Raw genomic sequence first — 15,543 nt, forward strand, 5'->3', positions numbered from 1 at the left:
CAAGGAGAACGGACGATTCCGAGAAGGAAGCGTGCACACCTCTTAAACTAGCGAAAGCCATACGCATAGAAGCGGCCGCGTGCCCCAGGGAGGCGATAACGACCCAGCTGCGAGACTGCGGGAGGATAAGAGTCACGCCTTTCAGAGGCAGGAAGATAAGGTGGCCATGCAGCGAGAGATAGATGATCTCAAGAGAAAGTTGCGCCATGCATAGTGAAAGCGACCCGAACCCAGCCTTGACTTACCCTCTGACGACGAAAGTGATGACGACTACAGGCAAAGGTCGATGACACCCCCGAGTGAAGTTTTCTCCCACGAGGATGAGCGCTATCGGAGGCGTAGGCGTGGCAGCCCCACCCCTAAGGGCTTGGGAAGTGACGCCATGAGCAGGGCGCTGGACCGGCTCTCCAAGTCGCCCTTTACGCGTCTCATAGACGAGGCGGTGCTCCTTCGGAGGTTCCAACAGCCGACCTTCACCGTTTACAATGGCAAAACGGACCCTGTGGAGCACGTGAGCCAGTTCAATCAGAGGATGACCGTTCACTCTAAGAACGAGGCGCTGATGTGCAAAGTCTTCCCGTCCAGCTTGGGGCCTGTGGCAATGAGGTGGTTCAACGGCTTGAGGACGAATTCCGTAGACTCGTACAGACAGTTGACCCAGGCCTTCGGTTCCCGTTTTGTCACGAACAGCAGACCTCCTCGGCCCATGAGAGCGTTGCTGTTCCTGACCATGCGCGATGACGAGACCCTCAAGGCTTACTCGGACAAGTATTGGGAGATTTACAACGAGTTGGACAGCAAGTACGATGATGTCGCCATCAACACGTTCAAGAACGGGCTCCCGATGGGGCACGGCCTGAGGAAGTCCTTAACTGGTAAGCCCGCCACCAACGTGCGGCAGCTAATGGACCGGATCGACAAATACAAACGGGTGGAGGAAGACTTGTTACAGGGCAAGGGGAAGGAGAAGGCTATCCCTCAGGAGAGGAGGGATTCCAAGTCGGACCGATATAACAACGCCTGTCTGAGAAGAGATTTCATAGGGCAACCTGGGGCAATAAACGCCCAGGCTGTCGGCGCTGTGTTCCGAGAACCGGTGCACAGGGTGCTGGAAAAGATCAAGAACGAACCATATTTCAAGTGGCCGAATAAGATGTCGGGGGACCCCGAGAAGCGTAATCAGGACCGCTACTGCCAGTATCACCGGGACCACGGGCATGCTACGAAGGACTGTAGGAATCTCTGGAACTATCTGGACCAGTTAGTCCGGGAAAGGCGGCTGAAGCATCTCCTGCACCATTCCAGTAGCCAACAGGGCCAGACCTACCAAGAGCCACGGAGGGACACAGCCATGGGGCAGCCCGCTGGAACGATTAATGTGATCTTGGCTACGCCAGGAAGAACAGGCATGCGCCCCTCGCGGGTGCTGTCCGTAGCCCTGATGGCCACCGGGGAGTCCCAGTTAGAGCCAAAGAGGGCCAGAAGAGGTTGTCACCCGACCCTGACTTTTTTCGAGGAGGACAAGGACGGAACCATCCAACCCCACGACGACGCTTTGGTGATCACCCTCAGAATTGAGGGCTAAAGGGTGATGGTGGACAGTGGCAGCGCGGCGGAGGTCAGGTACCCCAACCTCTATAAGGGGCTGGGGTTAAAGCCCGAGGACTTGTCGCCCTATGGCTCCCCCTTGATGAGCTTCGATGGGAAGCTAGTCACCCTAGAGGGCATGATCAGGCTGCCCATCCAGACCGGCCCGGAAGTAGTGGAGGTGGACTTTATAGTGGTGAACACGTACTCCCCCCTACACTGCCATTTTGGGAAGGCCTTGGCTCCACACCTTAAGAGGTGTCGCCTCTTCCTTGCACCAGAAAGTGAAATTCCTGTCTAGAAACCGAATCCTCGAGATCCGAGCGTGCCAGTCCACGGCAAGGCGGTGCATGGTCGCGGCCACCTCACGTCCGCGAGATATGGAGTCTTCGGCCACCAAGGCCGAAAACTTATAGCAGCTAACCACCTTGGGGGCACCAGCTGACACAGCCGTCGAGGAAGCAAGGCTCGAAGGCCTAGAGAAAGTGGTCATCAATGATGACCAGGAGAGGTTCTTTCAGGTTGGAACCCAACTGCCTCCCCGAGAGAATGAGGAGTTGCTTGAGTTTTTCAAGAGTAACCTAGACGTGTTTGCATGGGACCCCTGCGATGTCCCAGGGATTGACCCATCCTTCATATGTCACCGCCTCAACGTCAACCCTTCTGTGACCTCCAGGAAGCAGCCACCCCGACGCCCATCAAAGGAACACGCCGAGGCAGTTAAGGAAGAGGTCAACAAACTTAAGTGTGCGCGGGCACTATTAAAGAGGTATTCTACCCCGAGTGGTTAGCCAACACTGTGGTGGTCAAGAAGGAAAGTGGGAAATGGAGAGTTAGGATCAGTTTAGAGAGGTATATAACGTAAGGAGTCTCTCCTGAAAGGGGGACGGGAGATCGGCATTAAGAAATTCTGTAGTGACTTGTGCCCTCTGAACCTTTGTAATCGATCTTAAAAGAAGTAATAAGAACATCAAGCCTCGAAAGACCAGTCCGAGGAGCATCATTGTGCATCCCAATCCATGTTTAAGTTGATAAATCCACATGCAACCATGCAGGGCAGTTGTACCCCTTACTAGGGCCTAGTTCTTGAGCCCACACTCTACAAATTCATTGAAGGGCAAGCTAGGCTTAGGTCCACTCTCTCAACCTGAAGAAGTGTCCGAAATCTGGTCCTTACAGAAACTATGATTTCACTTTTCTATTAAGTCACTTTAATTTCTTAGGTGTGACTTATGTCCAGTGCTCCAGTGCACTGGACCCACACCGATTGTGACACATGTCCATTTTGGACACGTGTCACAATCGCAACGCATCCAGTGCACAGGAGTATTGGACATAAGCTGCATCCTAATTTCTTTGGGTTTAAATTTTTTTTTTTAACTTAAAATTAATCCTACCTTAAGGACTCATTCTTTTAGATACAACTCTAAAAATTCAATTTTCTATAAAGTGACTTTAATTCTTTGGGTTTAATTATAAAAAAAAATAAAAATAAAAAATAAAATAAAATAAAAAAACTTAAAATCCTACTCTTAAAGAGTACTCATTCTTTTAGATACAACTATATTTTGGCATATCTTATTTTTTATACAAAACAAATCAGTATAAATAAGCTCAACGAACGCACTTCTTAGCCCATTTATTTACTTTTTTCTCTTTTTCAAGTGCACCTATAGTTTATGCGATCGAATATCCAATGAAAATGATATTATTAAGCAAATAATATCCTTGCTATGTCCAAACACATTTGGGGGACAAAGTATATATAAAATTCAAGGGAAGAATCTGAAAATATTTCTTTAATCTTCTGTTGCAATAAGTTTTTAGAGTTCTAAACCAAAAGATTGGCTCTTCTAAGTTTTAAATGTTATTGAGAGGAGTAAGTGGAGTGTCAACTTATAACTCATTATTAGTATATGTTACATGGTATCCTTAGATATTAGGAACCATAAAGTGAACCAAACTTAACTTTGATATTGTTTTTTTTTAATTCAATCATTGTGTTTTGGGCCTTTGGCACTCAGCCTCTGGAACACTCGACCACTTGTAAACATGTTACCTGCACTTCCACTACGACCTAGTGCGGAAAGATAAATTATTTAACTCTATATTCTTAGAGGAAATACATTTATCTTATCTGTCTAATTATGTTAATCATTACTATCTTTTCGCCGAGAGAGCTTTATAGCACACTTTGCATCTCAAGAGTTTTCAACGAAGATGTTTTGAATTCAAATCTCTCTCTTCCATTGTATTTATCAGATTATCAATTATAAAAGTTATTACCATCTTTTTAACCTTCCATAACTTATTTTGCATCCACTTCTTCCTACCCAACAAAGAATTCAAATAAATAATTAAATACAGTAATAAAAATTTTTAAATATTATCTTCATCTAATAAAATACTAAGTGAGTGCCTGAGTTGGGATTAGTGTAGGGAATTCAACCGAAATTCCAACCTATGAGAAACAAAAAATAGAGAAAACATATGTCAAAGAAAAACAATCACACGCACAAGACAGTATTTACATGGTTCGACAATTTGCCTACGTCCACGGAGTTGCAGGGATTTCACTATTATCAAGGAAAAATACAAAATGCAGCAGTATAGTGTTTTTTCTCTCTCTAAAACATGACAATAATAAAACCCTAATCATCAAGCTACGTTTTCTACATCCTGCGCACAGGATACACAATGGGCTACAAAACGGGCCAAATTTTTTTTCCCGATGGCACTAAGTCTCAAAAAATCTCCCATTAAAAAACACACAACATTATTCGGGTCGGGTCGTCAACCGAATCAAACACAACTAGGCTCCACAAAACCCAACAATTAGTGCCTCCAAGTTTCCATCTATAGGGATTGTTTAACTTGGGGAATTCAATCATCAATGGTATCATAGAAATTTACTCAATTTAGAGTGTTTAGTAATCTTTTGTATACATTTTTCAAATCGATAAAATTTCCTTCACTTATACAAAAAATTATTCATCAAAAGTCATTAAATGAGGGGCTGCAAATTCGACTAATTTAGTAATTTTCATAACCTGCAGTTTAACCTGCCACTAATAAATTGGTAATAAAGTCAAGACTGTCCTAGAGGTAATAAATTTATTCTTGTTGTGACAAAATGCGAGGCACTTTAATAATAGTATAATGTAGCTCTATGACCATGTCCAATGGTTATATGTACACAAGCAATAAAAAAATCTCTTACGGCATAAATTCTGATCTATATTGATTTGAAAATTTGAAAAACTATATATGTTCCCTTAAAATGGAAGCAAGTACTTGATTCATTGATTGCAACATTAAAATATGGACACTTCGATTTTGGCACATAGAAATGTAGGGTCAATGGATTTACCATCGCTAGGCAAAGAGCTTGGCATAATAAATATCAAAATCAAAACCTAGAAAACAGAAATATTTAAAGCGCAGTGGCCTCATATATGGCAAGAATTAAAAATTTAATTATCAATGTAGTTGAAATTTATAGCTAACTGGTAACATATGTTGGGAGCTCTCTTTTCAAATTATTAGGCTTTGTACTATGTGATTCAAAAAAAAAAAAAAAAAAACTATTTTGTGATACATCAATATATAATTGAGCGTTGAAATATTTGAACTTTAGATTTATTCATTGAAAACACCAAAAGATATGATTAAGTTATAAGGCTTTTCTTCTCAAAAAAAAGTTATAAGACTTTTGGTCTTGATTCAAAATAAAAACATTTAAAGCACGGTGACCTCATTGATGATAAGAATAAAAAATTTAATTATTCATGCCGTTGAAATTTATAGCTAACTGGTAACATGTAGGGAGATCTCTTTGAAATTTAATTTAAATATTTCAACTTTCTTTTTGATACATCCATAATTGGACGTAAGAAAATTTAAATATTGTATGTTTCCATTGAAAATACTAAAATATGCCAATTGAATTATAAGGCACTTGGCTTAAACATTTCAACTTGATTTGATATAACTTTTTTTTTAAAATATTTTACTTCTAAAATAAATTGAAAAAAAATGTAATTATAGTAAAATAAATTGAAAATACTAAAATATGCCAATTGAATTACAAGGCACTTGGCTTAAACATTTCAACTTGATTTGATATAACTTTTTTTTTAAATATTTTACTTCTAAAATAAATTGAAAAAAATGTAATTATAGTAAAATAAATTGAAAATACTAAAATATGCCAGTTGAATTACAAGGCACTTGGCTTAAACATTTCAACTTGATTTGATATAACTTTTTAAAAAAAATATTTTACTTCTAAAATAAATTGAAAAAAATATAATTATGTAAAATAAAAGTGAGGTTTTAAAAACTTATACATAAATTAATTAAATTATAAAAAATAAAAAATAAATAAATAAACCAACCAAGCCCTTCATGTAGCCTGTGTTACTGTTTATTGATTTAGGACATACATAAAGGTAGCCTAGAGCCCGTAAATTGTTGCCTATTGGCAGCGGAACCACATGGCTGCAAACTGGGATCAATACTTGGCAATTCATATACATTTTATAATGTTTGTATTTGCTTATTTAAAATTACTAGATAGTCAGCTTACAAATTGGTAATATGTAAGGTAGCTAGCATGGAACTCGTTAGTTTTTGCTTATTAATGTAAACACCCCACATGATGCTTGTAAATGAAAAATAATATATAAGTTTGGAAATCAAGCAATAAAATAAAATTTTACAAATGTAAATTTTGGTTTATAAATTAGTGGGTACAATTCTTTATATTTATCTAATGTTATAAAATAATAATGTTCTTATTCAATCTCATTGAAAAGTCTTTGATTCACAAATTGTGCCAATCGTTTGAACACAAAATCTACTCACTTTGATTAAAAAACAAATAGAACAATCTTTACAATGAAATTGGGATCAATTACCTTTGCACTAGCTAGTTAGAGGCCCTTTATTCTTCGCGTTCTTCACGCTTCGATATATTCGAAAGTTTGAGGGTGGAATTTCTTTGGACTATAGGGCTTGAATCTAACTAAGCTTCGATGATTAAAATTCTTGGAGTTTCCAGAATCACCAAACCTAATGTTAGAAGAAACCATTAGGCTTTGAAAATTTGTATAAATGAGCCTTATTTTAATTTTATTCTAATTTAAAGATTTGGATGTGAAAGTTCTTTGGGCTTGAATCCAGTAGAGTTTTGACATTTGAAGTTCTTGAGTTTGATTTCACAGAGCTCAAAAACTTTTGACAAATGACTTCCAACACAAAATTAGTGGATGCCTTTATTTACAAAAGTCTTAAAGAGGTTTAATAACATACAACTAGTTTAGATTGGCAACATGAAGGTGTTATAATTTAATTGTGACTTCGTGTATTAATCTCCTAGAGTCAAGTGGCAGTATTTGAATTGCCAAATAAAATACTATAAATTGAAGTAACAAATGATGGTGTAAAATTAATTAATTGGGTTGCCTATGCTACATTACATTAAAATACTAAAATGTATATACATACGATTGGTCACTCATGAGTATATCATATATTATTTCTATTTTGATTGGTCAAAATTTCTCACTATAAATGCCCTTTTCCAAGAGAATGTATCTCATAAAATGGCTTTATAAGATAATTCTCATGGTAGAACCCATATAATGTGAGAGGATGACTTCATAAAGCAGTCTCATAAAATAATTTTCTCAAATACTAGGGTTTTAATGTGCAAGACATCATTTTTATTTCTTTTTGGAATGTGCAAGCCATGATGTTACCCTCCTTTGATATGTTACCCTCTTTTGAGTACCTCACACATGACAATTTACCATGGCTTTATTTTTTTACGTCTTATAAATTATAAAATAACTAAAATTTAAAGTAAAATAAAAATTAAATAGATAGCATATCAGATTGATGAAACATAGAATGAAACACTGTATAAGGCAAGATTAATATTTGTGCCATGCCCATTTGTTTCACATGTTATTACAATTTTTTTATTATTAACACTTGGCACCTTGAGAGATTGAAAACACTGAATGAGGCGGTGCTGTTTTCCTTCTCATGTATGTATTAGGTTTTTTAATTTTCAACTCCTATTCCGAAAGGCATGCAAACCTATATATATAAAAAGCACACATGCATACATATTTACCTCCTCACAAATAAGGTGGCCGTCACTCATAGCGAAGGTAATATATTTGCTGCTTCTTCTTTTTATCCCCTCTTCAAGAGGGCCTCTTGGTTTTCCTCTGTATCTTCTTATTGCTGCATGCAAGGAGGGCATGCACAAAGTACAATATATCATACTGTAGCTGCTTTTTTTTTTTTTTCAATAACTGCTCCTCACGTATGTGCATATATGGTTTAGACTATATACTATAGATCGAGACCTTATTTCATATATTTTATGGTTCTGATCTTCTTGTGTTCCTGAGTGTAGGTGTTTCTTGAAGATTATTGCTGTCAGCAAGAGAATCCTAAACACGAATTAGTAATTGGCTAAGAGTAAGTAGGTACATATATATATATATATATATAAATTTCTCTTCTTGGATTAGGTCATGTGTGGCTGGCTTTAGAATTATTCTTTTTGTTTGTTAATTTTGTTTCATTCTTTTTTCACCAATGCACCAGTTTTAACCATGGTTAATTTAAACTTGAGATTGATGTTTTTATTGTTGTACTAAGGCACCAATTTGTTTGATTTGAAGCTTTCACCAGTTCCTTTAACTTGCTTTTCACCTTCACGTTGCTCATGCATGCAATAAATCTTATTACTTGCTATCACATATTAAAGCTTTAATTATTATTATTTTCCCTCTCTGGTGCATGGAACATATGTTTCAAGAGAAGTTCCTAAGTGAATTTTTTCTTACTATAAGTAGTAAAAAAACACACCCCACTGCTTTTTCTTGTTTTTTTCTTGGCTTGTGTTGTCTTATTATTATTATTATTATTATTATTATTTGTGATAATAAAGTGTGTTGTCTAATTTGCACTTTTTTTAAAAAATATATATAAATTAAGTAGTTGAAGAACTTCGTAAGCTAGGTCTAATATGAGAAACTACTAGCATGAGTCCCAGTCGTGTAATAATTAAAAATAAAAAATAAAATAAAAATAAAAAGACAAACAGAACCTTAAATAGTTGGAATCGGCCCTTTCGGACCCAAAGGATCCGGAGCCCATGTGGGCAGCCCACAAAATGGGAAAAACCCTAGCTCTTATTAGGGTTTGCATGATTGTAAATATATATATATATATATATGTATGTATGTTGTTTTACGTGAAAAACACATAGCTCGTGCCTCCTAGAGTCCTAGGGTTTGAAAATACCTTAGGTTTGTTTTGTTTGTTTGTTTTTTTTTTTTTTTTTTTATTATTACAGATTTCATTGAATTTCCAATAAAACAACTTGGAGCGATCCTATTTCAATATCTAAGAGGTATTTGGCTATTCTAGAACCGAATTTTAAACTGAAACTCTTAGTCAGATACTTGGTGGCCGGGCAACCATCCCTATATATTGTCTTCTTTAATTTACTTATGCATGTGTTTATTGTGTGTCTTTTTTTTTCTTTGTTTTTGGTACCACTTAGATGGCCAAGCTCACAAATCATGTTTAGGATTCCATATGAGTATTTTTCATTATTTTCAAGCACTTTTAAATTTATTATATATTTGTAATTATTACATGGATTATGTTTGAATATGATTCTGTGTGGATATTTGATTAATTAGAAGATGTTTCGTAGCAAAGAATGATCAATGCTTCTATATTCTTAGGTTTGGGTTGTGTGTCAGAACTTAGGAGCCCAATTTAATTTGTTCTAGCTAGATTGTACTAAAAAAGAAAAGGGAAAAAAAAAAAAAAAATAGTGCTTATACATAAAAGTGTAATTTAAAAAAAAAAAAAAAACTCTGCATTGCATATTAAGATTTTGATATATTGTACCCTTTAATCGGAATGATGATGGATTCAACAAGCATAAATGGTTGCCAAATAGCTTGGTTAGATGGCTTGAATGAGGAAAAGATATCACGAATCCTATATGATTATGGGGTCACATAGTGAGAGAGGAGATACATACATCAGGATCATTAAATAATTATCGTTGAATGAGAATATTTGTACTTATGTGATGACAAATATATAATACATTGTAGTAAATAAATCTCTAATATTCCTAATAACCTATTAACATTGTTTCAGGTTATTTGTAGCTGTCCTCAATGGCCGATTATCCAATCAAAGAATGGTTTACCCAAGATCCAAAGCCATACCCAGTGATTATAGCTATAGGAGTGGTGCTAATCTTAGCAATCATCAAGCCATGGTGCATGGTTTTTGATTACTTCACTATATATGCTCCAGCTGAGTTCAAGCTTGCTGCCTTGGGCATCTTACTCATTGGGGATTTCTTGCATGGCATATGGATAGCTTGCATACCTTCTTTTCGAGTTGTCCAACCAGTGGTGTCAATCGGGCAAGCCAATACCTTGACAAGGATTCTATCATGAAAATTGTTTTTTCGTGGTTGTTTCTATTATGCTGGTTTTCATTGGACAACATCACAGAGCGTTCATAGTGATTGGTATTAGATAATAGTATATTATATTAACATTGCTACTTTATTAATCAGGATAGGTTTTGTTAGATACTCTTTTAGTATTCTGTTGCGTAATTGAGGAACAAAGGCTCAATAAATTTTGGAATTGAGAAGTAGTTTTTCCTATATCATATATTTTTAATTTTTAATTGATTAGCTATGTGTGATTACTAAAATCTGGTCATTAATTTAAGAAAGTAGATTATAATTCGTGGAAATACATTATTGGATTCCGAAAGATTATATGTTGAGTGTTTTTAGAGCTATGTTTTCTAACCAAAAAAGTAAAAATAAAATTGAGTGCTTTTGTGATATTTGAAGTTAATGAGTGTATCTCAAAAAAAAAAAAAAAAAAAAAGAAAAGAAAGAAAGAGAAGTTAATGAGTGTTTTTAGTGCTTAAAGTTTAAAAAATAAACAATATTACTCTTTCCATCTACTTCCGTTAATTTTTTAGTATACATGTCTAATGAAACAATAATGTGACATTTTTCTAATGATGTATAAATTTTTCTTTTATTATTAAAATAAACAAGTTAAGCATCCACCTCATCCAAATCATCCATAGCACATTAGCACCCTTCAAAGCCTCCTGCACCTTCTCCAACTTCACAGCTATCTCCATCTCCTCCTTGAACGCCCTCACAAACTCCTTCCCCACAGTCCTACTCATCCAAAGTCCCAAACCTCAATCTCTTGGCTTAAAAATGCAATCATTTTCTATTTTATCAATAGGCTAACCATGGGTGGAGGAATTTCTTTATGATGTGCACTAGAAAAGTTACCTTGCTAAGGTGTGTATATAGGCTAGCTTGAATTCACAAAGTGATAATTTCTAGTGCACATTGATAAAAGAAAGCACACACGATGATTAATTAGTCTAGCTAGTGAATTTCTAGTACCAAAAGAAAGCACACACGATGCTCTATTTGATGGAATAGAAACTAAATTGTTAGTTTTTAGTAGTTAACCTCGAATCTACAAGAGATTCCTTAAATCCACAAGAGATTCCTTAAATCCATGTGAGAGATCACCAAAATTGGGGGTGCCCTTCAAAAAGGAGATTCGGGTGTTTTTAAGGGCATCTCTTTTTTTGGGTAAGTGGTATGGAGTCGTCACTTATTTTTTTATACAAAAAAATAAGAAAAAACTAAATACAAAAATACATGATCTAAATACTTTATTTTCATTGATTGAATAATGATATAAATTACAATCTTGGTAAATTGAATCTTACAAGGCTTTGAGTCCTAGTTACATTCTATACAAAAGAATACATAGTTTTTTGTCTTAGTTACATTCTACCTAAAATAAAAAGAAAGACAAAGCACAAATCTACCTATCCAAAATGAACTAAGTTCGGAGGCTAGGTTACGGAATGGGAAGGTGTTAGGCACCCATTCCGCCTAGACAGAATCTGATCTTCTACACTCTAATGACCAATATACCCTTTTTGCATGATTTGAATGATATACATGACACACTTAACCAAAACTAACTCACATAAATCTATCTTATGAATGTATCTTCTCTCTTTTTTAGAAAAATTCAGATCTATTTTTGTGGATTAAAAAAAATTAGTTTGATCTATTAAAAAGAAACTAGATCTATTTTTGTGTAAATAAAAAAAAAAAATTGTTTTGTAAAGAAAATCATATCTATTTTTATGTAAAGAAAGAACAAGGTTTTTGCTAAAAAATATCAGATCTGTTTTGGAGCAAAGTTAAAAAAAATAGTGATTTCCATCAAGAAAAATCAAATATGTTTTGTGAATAAGAAAATCTAGATTTGTAGAGAAAAAAAAAATCAGATCTGTTTTTTATGAATAAAATAATAAAAAGACATTTTTAGAAGGGGAATTACACTCATGAGATAAATCTATGTTACATGCATCAATCAAAAATTATCTCAACTTTTGACTTCTTCTCTTAAATTTCACTATAATTTTTGTGTCAAAGAAAACCTTTCTAAAATAAATCAAATATGTATTTAATGAAAATACAAATCAGTTTGGTGTGTTAAAAAAAAAAAAATTAGACCTGTATTTAGTGAAAATACAGATAAGTTTTACGTGTTAAAAAAAATCAGATTTGTATTTAATGAAAATACAAATCAATTTTATGTGTTAAAAAAATCAGATCTACATTTAATGAAAATACATATCAATTTTATGCGTTTTTTAAAAAAATCTTTGATAGCATATTTTGAGATTTGAAAGAAAAAATCACAACAAACAATCATCTAAGAACATATTTAAAGAAAGAAAAACAATTTGAACAAAACATGGCAATTATATCAAGAATCAAAAATAATAAAATATCCTAAACCTATTCATGCATCATCAATCAAAATTAATAAAGAAGAATAGAAAAAGAAAAGAAATTAACTACCTCTTGCATGCGTGCTCTTCTCAGTGAAATGATATTTTAGGATTCAAAGAAATTTAGGGTCTGTTTGGATATAACTTATTGTTACTGAAAATAGTGTAACAAAATAATTTTTAAATATATGGATAGTACCGTGGGACTCATTTTTAATATTTTTTAATGCGTGAACAGTGCACGCACTGTTCATGTACAGTACTTTTTGTCTCCCAAAGTCAACAAATTTGGGCCAAAAAAAAAAAAAGGAGAAAACGCAACGCAGGAAAACTCTCTATCCAAACCCTCACTTATTCAACTCTCTGAAGCCTAAAATATTTTGCTTACAGAAAAGAAATTCTTAAGGCAAGAGCCTTCAGAACGTCTTTTTCGTAAGAGAGAATTGAAAAGAAGGGAAGAGCCAGAAAGAGGGGGGGGGGGGGGGAGGGGGGTCAGAAAGCGTGAAAAAGTGTCCTGAATTTTGAGAGGCATCCTCTATTTATAGAAGTTGGGATGTTTGAAAAATTAGCTGAATGATCATAATACGAACTGAGACACGTCCTCATCTCTAAAAAATCGTAAAAGGTAAGGTTTATTTCAATCCAAAAGCCCTCAGGCCAGGCCCCACATTTGTGCCAATCGGCACTTGAAAAGTGCCAAATGGCCCTCTTGGGTGCTGGACCCGCGTTTGAGTTTTAGTCCATTTTAGACTCTTGTTTTGAGCCTTTTTTATTCGGGACTTGCACTTAGACGCATTTTTAATCCATATTCTAAAAATTAAACTCCTTTTTTGATGATTCAGGTCTTTCCAGCAATGAGTATCTTGTAGATAAATACTTCAAAAAGTCTTGATTATCCACAATTTTGTTGTTATCTGATTATTCTCTTTATTCTCATGCATGCAAGCCTATTTTTGACACTAACTAACATCCAATCACAAAATTATTTAATTAATTTTAATTGCGTAACCAATCAGAATTAATTAAAATTAATCATGCGTGGTTGGTTCCACCCAAACGAAATGCATGTAGTATGTGCAAACTTGATCATACTATATCTTTCAATCTGACGGTCCGATTTGGAAATTGGACACACCGTCACGACCGCTAGAATCCTAAAATCATTTTTATGATATGCAATGAATGAATTAATGCATGTAATGCAATCATAAATTTTGGATATATGAATGGTCATTCTAGCCATCTTTTTTAATTAAATTATAGGTGTAAATCCGAGTGTCTACAGTCCACAAGGTAATCTGAAATCCACAAGAGAAAGAAATAGAAAAAGTCTGAATTTTTATTAATAATAATCTCTATTGCTATTGGAGGCTAAAATGCATTTAAATGGTAAAAATAAAACCTATAGTGGTTCAGAAAACCTTCACAATCCTAATTTGACAAAACAACCTTAAAAACAAGGAAATAATAACCCTAATTCTAAAATAATGAAAATTGTATAAGAGTAATAAAATTAATAAATTACAAAAATTAAATAGTAGATTTTTTCCTACGTTATTTAATTGCTAATTAAGACGAGGATAGAGAGGATGATCAGTTCTATTTAGCCTTTAGTAATATAAGTTGCTTGGTTTGACTCCAATCCGACCTCAAAAATCCTAAACTTCTCCCTTTTATGATTCTCTGATCAGTTTGGTCCGAGTTTGATAACCATAATAAAGAGGTCGACAATTAAAACCGACCACATTGTCGGTACCTTTATTCAAAAATTGGTATTAATAGTTCATGATTTATTTATACCAAAAAAAAATTAATAGTAACGTGAAACAAGAAGCTCAACAGAACATTATAGCTCGTTTGATACATGTATTTAAAAACTAAAAATTATTATTTAAAAACATTTATAAAAATACATATAAATAAAAAATATATTAAAAAAATATATATAATATTATTTAAATACTAAAAATAGTTGATTTATAGGTATTGCTGCTACTACTACAATCTATAAATCAGATTCTTCAATGAGTGTGGGACATGCAGGACACTCTATTAACCGTGAAGTCTAGTTAAATACACCATTGTGCAAATGTCAGTATGAAAACTTCAACCTTCAACCGTTATTTTCACAAATTACATTACAATTATAAAACAAACAAATACAAATAAATTTGTCATGAAATTAGCCAAAACTCATAAATCCTAATAGTTTTATCCAAATGATTTTTCAACGGTTTAACATATCCAAACTGGTCTGGTGTTATTGAAGGAAACAACAAGGAACAATCAATGCATGCATTACCAATAACCCCAGAAAAAAGAGAGTCCTTACTTTTTGTGAGGTAATCGGAGCGACGAAGCGAGGCGGAGACAGAGCGACGAGAGCGAGAGGCAGTGACAGTGACGGAGATGGAGCGAGAGGCAGCGACGGCGACGGAGCGAGAGGGACTGAGCAACACCGACAGCGACAAAGCGAGATGACTGAGCGAGAGACTGAGAGTGAGAGTGTGAGAGCGACAAAGACGAGATTGAGAGTGAGAGCGACTGAGAGTGTTTTGAAACATAGTTTTTTCTTTTTGAACGGGATTGAGAGTGACAAAGACGGCGACGACGACGGAGAGGTGACTGAGAGTGAGAGTGATCAACTGAGAGTGTGAGAGAGACTGAGTGAGAGGCGTGACAGAGGTGTGTTTTGAACTTTTTAAGTTTTTGAACTTCAGTTTTTCTTGTAGGGCGCGATGAGGGACGCATGTGTTCTAGGTTTAGAAAAGACTACTGGAGCTGTGTACAGTGCTTAAAAAAATGACTCCAGTAGAGTCGTTTTCTAGTAAAAACGACTCCACTGGAGTCGTTTTCTGATTTACATTACCCACTCATCTACTGTTTAAAACAGGAAAATTGAGTCCAATCCAGTCGATTTTGTAACCCAAAAATTGACCACACTGAAGTCAAATTGTTAGAAAGGAAATATGTTTAAAACATTGCTTAACTAATAATATTGATTGAGATTGACGGTTATTTTATAAAAAAAAATCCCAG

General features: G+C 35.0%; 1 protein-coding gene across 1 annotated transcript; it reads left to right on the forward strand.

The window, feature by feature from the left end:
• The first annotated feature begins 286 nt into the window (after positions 1-286).
• On the forward strand, positions 287-1,585 carry LOC136062044 (uncharacterized). Its single transcript, XM_065760637.1, has one exon. The coding sequence runs from the start codon at positions 287-289 to the stop codon at positions 1,583-1,585; it is 1,299 nt and encodes a 432-aa protein (XP_065616709.1).
• Positions 1,586-15,543: the final 13,958 nt, after the last annotated feature.

Source organism: Quercus suber, unplaced genomic scaffold (genome assembly GCF_002906115.3).
Source record: "Quercus suber isolate HL8 unplaced genomic scaffold, Cork oak 2.0 scaffold_376, whole genome shotgun sequence".
Classification (NCBI taxonomy): domain Eukaryota; kingdom Viridiplantae; phylum Streptophyta; class Magnoliopsida; order Fagales; family Fagaceae; genus Quercus; species Quercus suber.